The sequence below is a fragment of the Mauremys reevesii genome, linkage group 2 (genome assembly GCF_016161935.1).
Source record: "Mauremys reevesii isolate NIE-2019 linkage group 2, ASM1616193v1, whole genome shotgun sequence".
NCBI classification, from domain to species: domain Eukaryota; kingdom Metazoa; phylum Chordata; order Testudines; family Geoemydidae; genus Mauremys; species Mauremys reevesii.
In genome coordinates, this window is record NC_052624.1 from 265,514,875 (window position 1) to 265,528,864 (window position 13,990).

General features: G+C 43.2%; 1 protein-coding gene across 7 annotated transcripts in view; it reads left to right on the plus strand.

Moving 5' to 3' along the window:
- The window catches only part of ZHX2 (zinc fingers and homeoboxes 2), a 118,426-nt gene that overhangs the window by 97,524 nt on the left and 6,912 nt on the right, over positions 1-13,990 (plus strand). For all 7 annotated transcript variants that reach the window (XM_039524344.1, XM_039524346.1, XM_039524348.1 and 4 more), the window contains one exon: positions 10,259-12,958. In XM_039524344.1, the coding sequence (XP_039380278.1) occupies positions 10,444-12,954 (2,511 nt within the window). In that variant the 5' untranslated portion in view covers positions 10,259-10,443 and the 3' untranslated portion in view covers positions 12,955-12,958. The remainder of the gene's footprint in view (positions 1-10,258; positions 12,959-13,990) is intronic.

Genomic DNA, 13,990 nt, shown 5'->3' on the forward strand with positions numbered 1-13,990 from the left:
TGTGAGTTGGTAGAAACAATATCTGAATAGCATCTAAGAGTAATGAATGTAGACTGTAATTGTTTTTCAATCAGATTGATTTGTTGCACTATAAACTGGGATAATATCCTGAAACCTGAAGTCATAAAGACTTGGCTGCTGTCTGTCAGAGATGTCCCTAACGTGTGTTCCCCAGCTGCTTCATCTGTAACTCACTGTGAGGAACGGGTTCCAAAGAAAAGAATTGGAGAACTGTGTGAGGCAGTTCAGAACTCAGTGAAATTAGACATCCGATCTGGGGCATTGTTTCTTGTAGCTTTTTTATTGTTACAGTTTTGAGTCATAGGGCGCAATTCATTCCTTGAGTTGTGGTGACTGTTTGTTGTGTTCAGGAAATTTATTATCAAGAACATACTTTTTATGGAGATTAGGCTACTGAGCAATTAAACCAAAAGATTAGTAAAAAAAAATCCCAACCCTCCTTGTTCAAAGTGACGACACCACTCCCACCCTTTCTGTATCTTGGAAGTGAAACCTCAATTTTTTGTTTGTTCATTTTAATTTATATTTTCTTTTGATTATTGTTGTTCTTTCCCCTGCCACAAATTCCTGGATGAAGGCAGGTGCTGGGGTCCCTCTGTGTTGATGTATGGCAGAGCAGACAACTGAGTAAGACAGATCCGTTAGATTCTGTTAGCGTGATAAGCCATACAAGTGATGCCAAAGTGTGTCGGGGGGAGAGGGGTGTAATTTTTCTTTAAAGAAAAAAAAAAAAAGACAGACAGACCTCTCAGGTATCAATCTGCAGTAGGCACGATTCACCAAGGATAGGGTTTCAAACAGTTTGGGGTTTCATCCCTTACCCATTTGTCAGATCTGGCCAATTTTGATACTGTTGTAGGATGCATGGTCCCATTTCTGCTGTCTCTCTCCTTTCTCCCAGAGTTACGAAGATTTTCCTTATTGCTTTTTAAGGAGAGGTTTCTTACAATTTCTGATGATGTGAGGAAATACCTTTCTCACGCCCCTCATATTCTGCATGTTGGAGTCAAAGGCACCTCTCATCTTCTATGTCACATTGGTTGCAGTTGCTCTTCTCTGGGTTTTGGCTTTGCTTTGTGCAAATGGGAAGTATCCCAACTGCATGGGAGATTTCCACTCTGCTGCTTCCTCTGGGGAGCCTGCTTAGAGGGAGCACTGTTCCTTAAGCAGATAATTGTGGGGAGGGAGCCCCAAAGTAGAAATTAGGAGGTGCAACTGGCCAGTGGTTAGGGCCACAAGTGTTGAAAGAGAGGGATGTGAGGGTGTGAAGAGGGGCTAATGCCCACTTCTCAAGAGGCTCAGCGTTCAGCAGGTAAAGAATTTTGATTCTTGGTCTGATCAGTCCTAGGCTAGAACAACTCCTGAAGCCAGGTCTACACTAGAAACCTTTGACAGTACAGAAATGTCAGATAGGGGAGTGGATTTTTTTTTACATTTCTATACCCGCAAAAGCCCTATTGTAGATACAGTTATACTGGCATGAAAGTAGTTTTGGCAGCAGAACTTATTTACCTCAGGGAACTGGCATAAGCTATGTCAGTAAAAGCACTTTTTTGCCAGTATAAGCTGCATCTATACTGGAAGGATTTGCTGGTATAGTTACACTGGTATAGCTATACTGGCAAACCTTTTCTAGTGTAGATCTGGCCTAAGCATTGGTTCATTTTTCGCAGCCTGTCGCGCTGTATGGTTCTTAAGAACCCATCAGTGGCCCCACTCTTGCCCTCTATTCAGTGCCTAAGGGCACAGCTAAGAAGTCTGGGGCTTTTTCTCACATGGATGCACAAAATCAGTTGACACTCTGTCCCTGAGTCTGGCTCTGTCGAGCCATTTTCCTATTTAAAAAGTCATTGTGAGGGGGAAGTTGAGTTATTCTGACCCAGAGTTAAACAGTAAGAAAGCCGTTCACTGTGGCCACTCGTTCAAATGCTGTAATGGATTTTTGAGAAGATATATTTAAAGGAGCAGGTCACTTTTGACCTGTATAGTACCAGCTCAAATCAGTTGTCTGTCTGTCTCTCTCTCTCACACACACACACACACACACACACACACACACACACACACACACACACACACACACACACACACACACGCAGCTTGGACCAAGCTCAGGCATACAGCTGTGTGTTTAGAGACAAGTGATCTCATTTTTAACCTTTGTTGTCTTTAGCTTTTTGTGTCTTAGCTCATGAAATACCAGGATTTTGTGTTCTAGCGTGGCAAGACAAAAAGGAAGTATGGCAGCCCATGTTGCGGGGGGTGGGGAGGGTGCAGGAAGGAGGCCAGGGTTTGGCTGTGTGAAGTCTCTATTTCATCCCCATGTTCAGGTGAGTCATGTATGCTTGGCCTGAATGAGTCACTGGTCTAAGGCTCTCTGCCTGTTGTGCTCGCTGAGGCCTAGTTCCATGGCTCCTGTGGTGGAGCACCAGTAACAACAGCTCATCTCTGCACCCCCACACTGCCTGAGACTGCTTCTGTCAACAAAAGCAACTGAAAGGAAGGTCAATGGATTTCCAATGATAATGAAACATAAACAACAAAACAGGCTGGGTTGTGGTGGGGGAGGCTGTGCGTGACTAGGGAAAAAAAAAAAATCAAATCCATTCCTGGCAAAACACCATTGGCTTCATACCAGGGATGAATTTGGCCCCTAAAAATCTTAGTATTTTTGAAAAAATAAATGAAGGCTGTGAGATGGGGTTTAACTTTTTTGTTTTCTACGTAGATTTGTTTGTTGCTGTGGAACAAAGCTAGGCTGTAGCTGAGTGAGTTTGGGGTTTGTTTGATTTTAAATCATTACTAGTTACAGAAACAGCCATCTGTTGGTACAGTGTGGTGACTCATGCCAGCACCATGGTTCTCAACCAGGGGTCCAGGGCCCCCTGAGGGGCAACGAGCAGGTTTCAGGGGGGCCACCAAGCAGGGCCAGCATTAGACTTGCCGGAGCCTAGGATAGAAAGCCGATGCCCACTGCATGGGGCTGAAGCCCAGGGCCCTGATCCCCGCCACCCAGAGTTGAAGCCAAAGCCTGAGCAATGTGGCTTTGTGGAACCCCTATGACATGGGGCCTCAGGCAGTCACCCTGCTTGCTATCCCCTAATACCAGACCTGGCTTCTATTTGCAGAAAGCCAGTTGTTGTGGCACAGGAGATTTTATAGCATGTTGAGGGGCCTCCGAAGAAAAAGGTTGAGAACCCCTGTGCTAGCAAGTTGGTATTCTTCCTTAGCGGCTGATCTAGTTAACTTTTAAGCACAGGAGAGTCTGAGGCGCCCATTTCAGAGGAGCAGAGGCAGAATCATTTAACAACTCTGTCAGAAGACCCAACGAAGCTAAAAGCCATCTTTTGTGGGCTTTGATGTCCTGACAAGATGCTTCCTTTTGAAAGCTCTGAGACACTTCTGTTATTTTCTCTGACATTCCCAGTGAAAAGCTATTAAATTAGATGTGGCAGCCCCTCCAAATTCATATGGTGTGATTCTTTGAGATTTGGCATATGTGATCTTCATTTGGTATGAGAACTGACTGGTAGCTTCAGGGCTGGAGGGGGCTTCTTAACAACTTTATATTAATTTATCCTAAATGAGACGTGAGCCAAGGTATTGGAGGGGCAGGCACCATGGACATCTGAATTCACAACGTCTCTACACTTTGGCAGACATCCCATCGAGGAAGTCAAGTGCTGGAGAGATGTTTTCCTCACCCTGACAGCAAAAGGCAATGTCTGCATCAGCTGGTTTGAGATGCCTCTTCATGGGCTCTAGAGATTTGTGCCCTATTTTTCCTCCTCTTGCAGGCAGGCCATCTCACGTAAAGGTCAAGGGTTCAAAGTGGTTTTCTGTGGCATCACAGAGATCTCATTGATGTCTGGGACTGGGGAGAACTTCTGTGGATCTTTTCCTGCAAGTAAACACGGATGATCAGAATAGAGTTAACTTTTTACAAATCTCTAAAGGGAAGCATCCAATTTGTCCTTAATTTGCACATAGGGTCATAATTTTTTTTGAGCGGAAAAACTAATTCTTAAAAATAAATTTACAAACCGTAGGTTAAAAGGAAAAAAAAGTCTTTCCACATCGCTATTTGAGACCATGCCCAACTGGAGCCTTATACAATTTTTAGCCTTAATCACAATCTTAACTGGAACAGTGTCTTGCTTTCTTCTACATCTATCTATCCATCTGTCCGTGTAGCTATTTATAATGTACCCATCATTGTGGTATCTCAGCTCCTCCACTCTATCTGAGCATCCTCACATGCACACGTTCAATAAGTCTTGTTTTGGCTTTGATGCCTCTTAGATTCTCTTTCTCTTTCTTTTGCTGATTTTACCACATGGTTCTTTTAGAGAAAATAAAACAAAATAAAATAAAACATGTTCTTAGGGAGGCACTGTTGCCTAGTGGATAGAGCACTAGACTTTGGAATTGGGAGAGCTGGGTTCTAGTCCTGTCTCTGCCACTGGCGTGCTCAAGGACCTGGGAAAGTCACTTCATCTTTCTGTGCCTCAGTTTTGCCACCTGTAAAATGGGGATAATGATAATACAGGGGTAATGCACTTTGAGCTCTGTGGCTGAAGAACTAGGTGGTATTATTATTTCAAAGTGGTGAAGCAAAAAGTGAGACAGGGAGATGACTAAAAACCAAAGTGGCCTCTTTGTCCGTCTGTCTCTTTCTCTCTCGCTCGCCCGCTCTTTTTTTTTAATCTTTATTTTAGAACAAGAATAGTGGAAGCTTAGAAATAATTATACAATGGTTCTGCAGTTGTATTTCATTGTGTGATGTCTGGATTTTGCCATGGTATGGAAACTGAAACATATAAGAGGAATTATTTCAGGGAAATTCTATGGCCTGTTATGCAACAGATCAGACTAGATCAAACTGGTCCCTTCTGGTTTTATAATCTATTAATAGACTGACTGTGATCACTGCAGTATAAAAATGAGTTTCTTCTATGAGCAAATTTGAATTTGTTCTTTTTGATGGAATAATCTGTCACATATGAAAGGGGGATGAGGATAGATGGTCTTGCATCCCCCAGCACTTTTCTAACAATCTCCCAGCACCACCAGTGGTAGCAAAAGATTTTACTGCTGCAGCATCTAACCCAGCTCTGAGTAGATTTAGGCACAATGGTGGTGAAAATGGATGAGCCCTTTTTACTTCCATAAAACAACTGTTGCTACCAGTGATGCTCAATGGAGACAGGGGCCTGCAGTAAAAATGGTATGTGACCATGTAATTAAAGTCTGTATCATAATGCACATAATGCAACCTGAATTCGGCCCCCTTGTGTGAACTCTTCAAATAAAAAGAGAACTCTTATATGAGTCAATCCAGATGTGTACAGTACCCCAGTGTATCGCATCAGACTCTGCAAGGCTTTGGGATATGGACAGCATTATCTTTTCTGGTGTACAATATTGGTGCTCTCAGATCAGAGGAGCATGGAACATAATAGCCCTGATTCAACAAAGCATTTCAGCATATGCTTAACCTGAAACACATGAAACAGTCCCATCCCCATTAATTGAAGCACCTAAAGATGTGCTTAATTCCCATTGAGTCCCAATGGGACTTAAACATGTGCTTAACATTAAGCACATCCGTCAGTGCTTTGCCGAACTGGGGCCAATATGCATTAGCATACTTCCCCAGCATGCCAAAGCATCGTCTCTGTTAGTATGTAGAACAGAGCTGTCCATACTAATAAAAGGTGATGAGAGGAAGCTGACTGTGACCGAGGTATGTCTGCACTACGGGATTATTCCGATTTTACAGAAACCGATTTTTGTAAGCAGATTGTATAAAGTCGAGGGCACGCGGCCATACTAAGCACATTAATTTGGCGGCATGCGTCCATGTACCAAGGCTAGCGTTGACTTCCGGAGCGTTGCACTGTGGCTAGCTATCCCATAGTTCCCGCAGTCTCCCCCCGCCCATTGGAATTCTGTGTTGAGATCCCAATGCCTGATGGGGCCAAAAATTTGTCGCGGGTGGTTATGGGTAAATGTTGTAAGTCAATCCTCCCTCCGTCAATCATTTTGCACCCTTTTCCCTGGATTGCCTGGGCAGACGCCATAGCACGGCAACCATGGAGCCTGTTCAGCCTTTTTTCACTGTCACCGGATGTCTACTGGATGCTGCTAACAGACGCGGTATTGCGGTGCTACACAGCAGCCTTTGCAAGTTAGCAAAGACGGTTACCAGTCATACTGTACCGTCTGCTGCTGTCATGGGTGCTCCTGGCCGGCCTCAGTGAAGTCAGTCGGGGGTGCCTGGACAAAAATGGGAATGACTCCCCAGGTCATTCGCTTCTTTAAGTTTTGTCTAATGGAGAGTCAGTCCTGCCTAGAATATCAGGGCTACTAAAGAACCAGAGAGGCAAACGGCCGGTCTGGGTCAGAGCCCCAGACATCCTGCAGAAATGATGAGCTGCATGCCATTCTAGGGGGTGCCCCTGCAATAACCCCACCCGTTGCTTCCCTCCTCGCCCACCCCTCCTGGGCTACCGTGGCAGTTATCCCCCCATTTGTGTGATGAAGTAATAAAGAATGCATGAATAAGAAACAGCACTGACTTTATTGCTTCTGCCAGCAGAGATCAAAGGGGGGAGGGGAGGGCGGTTGGCTTACAGCAAAGTGGAGTAAGAACCACCATTCTGCACTTACTCAGCCTATAGCTGAAAATGGGAATCTGTGACAAGCACTAGGATAGAAGCACAGGCAGGACTGAATCTCCATTTGTGTGTGGGCCTTTGGTTGACTCTGGTAAAATACAAAATGTCCCAGGATATGTATGTTAGGGGACAGTTCTAAACGGCAGCTTAATTTTTTTTATTTGAGGCAAAATGTAGAGGTCTAAGTATCTGATTGTGATCCCTGGTAGCAAGGGGTAGACTGGGGCAGGCGCAACCACGCGGTGCTGTTGACTGGGAGAGCAGCCTGAGGCAGAAGCCTCCAGCTGGCATGATATTCCAGGCAGGACTGAATCTCCATTAGACAAAGAAGAGAATGACCTGGATATATACCCTGAACCACCTGCAACAATGTTTTTGACCCTTCAGGCTTTGGAAACTCAGCCAAGAATTCAAATGGTTTTCAGAGAGTGCAGGAACTGTGGGATAGCTACAGATAGCTACAGTCGTCAGTCGCCCCTCCCTTTGTGAGCGTCCATTTGATTCTTTGGCTTTCCGGTACGCTTGTCTCGGCTCTTTAAGTTTCACGCAGCACTGTGGTGAGTCCCTGTTGTGGCCTCTGTCCATCATAGCCTTGGGATTTTTTCAAATGTTTTGGCATTTTGTCTATTGTAACGGAGTTCTGATAGAACAGATTCATCTCCCCATACAGAGATCAGATTCAGTATCTCCCGTACGGTCCATGCTGGAGCTCTTTTTTGATTCTGGGACTACATGGTCAGCTGTGCTGATCAGCTCTCCACGCTGGGCAAACAGGAAATGAAATTCAAAAGTTCGCAGGGCTTTTCCTGTCTACCTGGCCAGTGCATCCGAGTTCAGATTGCTGTCCAGAGCGGTCACAGTGGTGCACTGTGGGATAGCTCCGGAGGCCAATACCGTCGAATTGTGGCCACACTAACCCTAATTCAAAATGGCAATACCGATTTCAACGGTACTCCCCTCGTCGGGGAGGAGTACAGATATCAATATTAAGAGCCCTTTATATTGAAGTAAAGGGCTTTGTTGTGTGGATGGGTGCAGGGTTAATTTGGTTTAACACTGCTAAATTCGAGATAAACTCGTAGTGTAGGCCAGGCCCAAGACAGCATGGATCTATGCTGAGACGTCTATTATGTAACAAACAGCATCTTCAGCTGTGTTCTCCTCCACACTTTTGCTGGACCATTTTAATAATTCACATTTAGTGAGAGCCTTTTGTGCCCAGGTGCTCCACACTGTGAAATATAGGGAATCGCTTCACCCACCACTGAAATGCAGGCCCTTTTGGGGCTGGAATGCCATAGCTGTTTAATAGTGCACAGTAACCCTGGACAGGAGAACACTGTATCCAGTTAAAACTGCCATGCAATGTTATATCGTTATTTAATTTAGATTCCTCCAATGTCTCTACTAGGCTCGGGACTTCTCCCAGCATTTAAAAACAGGCAATTAGAAAATTTAAAATATTTCCTTACAGGACCTTGATCCATAAATTCTCCAATTAATAGTCCCCCTACAAAAATAAAGGCCCTCTACCTACTCATTTCATACGTCCCCTTCCATATACAGCTCCTCCATCTATGAACCCTGGCTGCCTCTTAGTAAAGATTAGTTCTGCAGCATGCACAGAAGTTTACAGAATCCAGGCTCTGACAGATCAAGGAAGGAAGCAAATTGGAGTTAAGGATCCATCAAAGAAAACATTCCGTCAGTAGGAGGCTTCAGTTCAAGTGCTTGTCTTTGCTGATCACTGGCAACATTGCATAAGGAGAAGGGTCAGTCAACTGAGTCCCAAACCATTCAGTGTTTTATAACTTAAAACAAGCACCTTGAGCTCCACCCAGAAATTTACATGGAAGCAGTTCTCTGCTGTTCTGTGCTTCTGCCTGATGCACCACACACCAAGTGGGCAGTCACATTCTGCACTAGCTTGAGCTCTTGAGTGGTCCCAAAATGAACCAAACCCGGGTTTGATTGTGAATTAGAGAAATGCCTCTGCACGCGAGTGAGATGCACTTTCAGGACCTGAGCCACTGAAAATGTGAACAGCATTTGCAAGATTTTTAAAGCCTATTTCTGAAGTAGCATCACCTGAGTTTGAACTGGAGAGTTAAATCCATTGGCATTGAAGCCAATGGATGCAGTTATTTTGGGTTTATACCTGTGTAATCAAGAGCAGATTTTTTATCTTTTTTGAGTTTGACCTGGTTTCCAGCAGTGCTGAGCGTCCATAGCTCCATCTAACTTCAACAAGAACATCAGGTTCTCAGCACCTCTGAAAAATCTGCCATTATTACCTAGAAACAGATATTTTTAGAAGGTCTCTATGTCCCTTTAACTCTTCCATTTACTTACAAGTGAAATTTACACTGACATCAATATTTTGGTTTAGGTACATTAAGTTGTTGTGACACTTAAATTCCATCCCCTTTATCAGCACAGAGAGATCATAATACAGCTTGTGTCATTTTGTTCTTGTTTGCTATTCTACTGACTGGTGTTGATGTCATGTTCTTTAAAAAATAAAACATTAACTTAAAAAAATCCATGCAGAACATCAGGAGTTCAAAATCCTACAATATGTGAATCCAACCCCTGAAATAGTTAAATAGAGCTAAGGAAATCCTTCAGAAAAATTCAATATATAACTTATAGTTTTATCATAACACCAGTAGGAATAAAGTACAGTAAGGGTGAATAGATGTGTGTGTGTGTGTGTGAGAGAGAGAGAGAGAGAGAAATGGGCCTTCTAGAAATTTCCCTCGGTCATTTTTATCGATTTTCAGTGAAAAGCGTTCTTTAAGAAAACTTTATTTATATCGCTGTAACTTGTAGCATCTTCACAAAGGGCTGATGCAGCAATTTGCTGTCTATTTTAACCTATTCTAAATCAAGATGTAGCATTTCGAAATTGAGTGGCTGTGTATAATAAATATTTGCTTTGCCCTAACTCTCTTTTTTTCCATTCTGCATGTACCAACACAAGTGAGACCACCATATATCTTTGTTTAGAAATCACCCTGGATTAGTAACCACACTCATTCAGTAGCCATATACTTACTATGCAAGCCACCATATGCAGTAATTAAGTTTCATATAAAACACATTCAGTTTTAAAATTGTAGGCTTAAAAATAATGGTAATAGAAGCTGCAGCTTCTAAAGAAAGATACACAATATTTATACATGTATCTTCTTCCTTGCCCAGCTAAATTTGTTGGCTCTATAATGGGTCTTAAACATTATGTCTGATCATTTTGACTTCTGTTCCAGTGCCACTTTCTACCTTTAATGAATTTTTCATTCTGAGATGCTCATTTCTTTTGTCAGCCTGATCCTGCCCTTGAATTAATTGGGGAAAGAATATTAGATGTAATACATCATGCCTTGTAATACATGAAGCAAGCCAGTGTTTTCACATCCATCTGTCTACTATAAGGAAAAGAGGGTGCTCAGCATTATCCAGGGTTGAATCCTAGATGCATGTGTTTTGGGGGCTGACTTTTTTTTTTTTTTAAATGCATTATAAATAAGACTCTAATTGTGTGTTTTGTTTTGCAGGTGTAATGCAGCCCAGTATGTTTGGGGGTTGGAGCTGACGATCACAGATGGCACTTAAACTCTTTTGGAAACATACCAGGCCATAACATTCAAGGAAAATCAGAGCCATTAGAGAGGGCTTCTTTGGGTTTATTCCCCCAAAAGAGAGTCACCATCTGAAACAGTTGCACACCGTAATAGGTGCTATGGCTAGCAAAAGAAAGTCAACAACTCCATGTATGCTGCGATCACCTGAATTAATGGAGCAGGCTGTTCCTGAGGATGGGGAAGCCTTAAAAGAAAGAGGTGCTGGCACTCCCCAGCAGGATTCTAAAGATGGCTGGGCTGCTGATACAGAAAACTCTGTAAAAGAATGTGAAGTGATGGATGGAAAAGCCTCAGTTGAGAATCAATCCAAGAAACCCCAAGGTGGTTATGAATGTAAATACTGTCCTTATTCAACACAAAACCTAAATGAATTTACGGAGCATGTTGACACACAGCACCCAAATGTAATCCTCAACCCTCTCTACGTGTGTGCTGAATGTAACTTTACAACCAAAAAATATGATTCCTTATCTGATCACAACACAAAATATCACCTGGGAGAGAATAATTTTAAACTGAAATTAATCAAACGCAATAATCAGACTGTGTTAGAGCAATCCATTGAGACAACCAATAATGATGTCACTGTCACAAACAGTGGATTAGAAAATGCAGAGTATGATGAAGCCCTTCATGGTGAGATCAATGTAAGTAAAACCTCAATTATGAAACAGGGAAAGCCTAAAGTCGAGACCAAGAAGGGTCCCAAAAAGACAGAAGAGGGAGGTATGGAAAACCATGTTGATGGGACCCTCCCCCGTGTCATTACAGAAACCACTGAATCTATTGCTTGTATCAACGGAGCTGACCTTCTTCATGATGTATTGGCTCATGTTATGCCCTCTGTACAGCTGCCACCAAATATCAACCTTGTCCCCAAGGTCCCGGTCCCTCTGAACAGTACCAAATACAACTGTGCACTGGACACTAATGCAACCATGATCAACTCCTTTAATAAATTTCCTTACCCAACACAAGCAGAGCTGTCATGGTTGACAGCAGCATCAAAACATCCAGAGGAGCAAATCCGAATCTGGTTTGCTACCCAGCGTTTGAAGCATGGAATAAGTTGGTCTCCAGAAGAGGTAGAAGAGGCAAGAAAGAAGATGTTTAATGGAACCATCCAGTCAGTACCCCAAACCATCACTGTCCTGCCAGCTCATCTGACAGCTGCAAAAATGCCACAGCCAATTATCCAAACAGCTGTACCTTGCCAGATACTCGGCCAGACTGGCCTGGTTTTGACTCAAGTGTCAAATGGATCAACAGTTTCTTGCTCACCGATTACACTTGCTGTTGCTGCTAATCACGGACAGAAACGGACAATACAGACCTTGTCGGGTGCCCCAGAAGTAAAGCGTCCACATGTAGTTCATGTGCCTGAGGTCTCACCCAAGCTGAATGCTTCTCCATTGACACCAACAAATGACCGAAAAAAGACCAAGGAACAGATAGCAGAACTAAAGGCTAGTTTTATCATGAGCCAATTTCCTGACGATGCAGAAGTCTACAGGCTAATAGAAGTAACCGGTCTCTCCAGAAGCGAGATCAAGAAGTGGTTCAGTGATCACAGATACAGAAGTCAAAGGGGCATTGTTCACATCACTAGTGAATCTATAGCAAAAGATCAGTTAGCCATTGCAGCTGCCCGGCACGGGCGTACATACCACACATACACAGATTTCACATCCCAGAGGTTCAAAGAGAAAACACAAGAGCAGCTTAGGATTCTCGAAGAAAGTTTTCTTAGAAGCTCTTTTCCAACCCAAGGAGAATTGGACAGACTTAGAGTGGAAGCCAAGCTGAGTAGAAGAGAGGTTGATTCCTGGTTCTCTGAGAGGAGAAAGCTAAGGGATAGCATGGAACAAGCTGTCTTGGACTCTATGGGATCCAACAAAAAAAATAAGGATCGGGGACTCCATAATGGTACAATAAGCCAGACTGAGCTGCTGAATAGCTCCCAGCTACCCAGTTCTTTGTCCGAATCCGAATCCTCCACAGCATTTAACAAAAAAAACCAAGAGCAGATTCACCTGCTGAAGAGCACATTTGCAAGAACCCAGTGGCCATCACCCCAGGAATATGACCAGTTAGCAGCTCAAACTGGGCTCACTAGAACTGAAATAGTCCGCTGGTTCAAGGAGAATAGATCCTCTCTAAGAACTGGGACATTAAAATGGATTGACCGATACCAACAGCAGTATGTTGTTGAGGGTCATAATGAACAAAACCAGAAAAAGGGATTAAAACAAAATGAGAGTCCAAAGAACAGTAACCAGGTGTCTCGGCAGCATTACCAGGAGCACAAAAAGTTGAATGAAGAGAACATGGGCAAACTAGTCATGAGATCAACAGAAGACTATGAGCCACCAAAAGACTCTTTGTTAGAGAATCAAACTGAGGACAGATTGGAATGCAACAGCCAAGACGGCCACGGTAGTGAGGAAAATGAGGATGCTGGAGATGTGAACTGGGTGGAGGTGACAGTAGGGGATGATGATGCTGTCTCGGACTGTACAGACAGCTGGAGTCAAACTGCACCTGAAGGCCCAGCTGAGTTAGCAGATTTTGATTCTGAAAGTGTATCTGGAGACAATTCCCATATTTAAACAGGTAACACTACCACTGCCCTGTTAGTCTGACCTAGCCTCAGTCCTGACCTTGCTAATTTAAATCCCAGGAGTGCTTTCCTGATGCATGTTGTGTGTCTACTGGATTTCTGAGCACAAGGGAGGCTGTCCTGTCTTCTGTAGATTAAACTAAATGTTTAATATGGGAGGGATTGGGAACATTTTCTTTGTTTGTTGTGTTTTTGGTGTTTGTCATGTACTGGATAAGAGAAGATGCTCGGAATAACTCATTAAGCTTTTAATTGACCTCACATAACCTCTTTAGAGTTTGATATAAAGCATGCCGATGAAGCCATACAAAGAAAAAGTAGTAACCATAGTTACTAATATCCATGTTGCTCACATAATGATCATCTCCAGTGAATAGAGGCCATGACTATTTTTGCAACAGGTCAGCATGGATCTTGGCTCAGCAGCAGTCTGCCCTGCTCAGAGAAGAGGTCGAGATGATGCCTGGGCCCAGTTCAAAGACATTCTTTTGCTACTTGCAACAGCAAGTAACAATATGTTGAGCCAAGTGGGAACAGAAATGACTTGTGCAAATGAGCTCTCTTCCTCCTGCAGATGAGGGGACCTAATGTTAAACACACAGGGACATGGGGCACTGTATTCTAGAAGCCCAGAAATCCAAGGCTTGTATGTGGGTTAGCAGCTTTTCTTCACAAGAGCCTCACTGTAAAAGTGAACTGCAGGGGATTTGCTAAGAAGATTTCTAATTCTAAGCGCTCTCTGTGTAAAAGGGAGTGTGGTTTGAAGACTTGGAACCAGTTTCTGATTTCAGTTATACAAATGTAAATCTGGAATAACTCCATTGACTTCATTGGACTTCAGTGACTTCTTGAGTTCATTGAAGTTACTCCAGATTTACCCTAGTGTAACTGAGGTAACTGAATCTGTTAATGGAGTCTCCTTAAACTATCCTCTCCTTAGTCCATTAGATAAATAAAGTAGCATGTATGTGTTAGAAATTTATTGTTAAATAATACCTGTTTTGCAGATTATTAACAATTTTCCA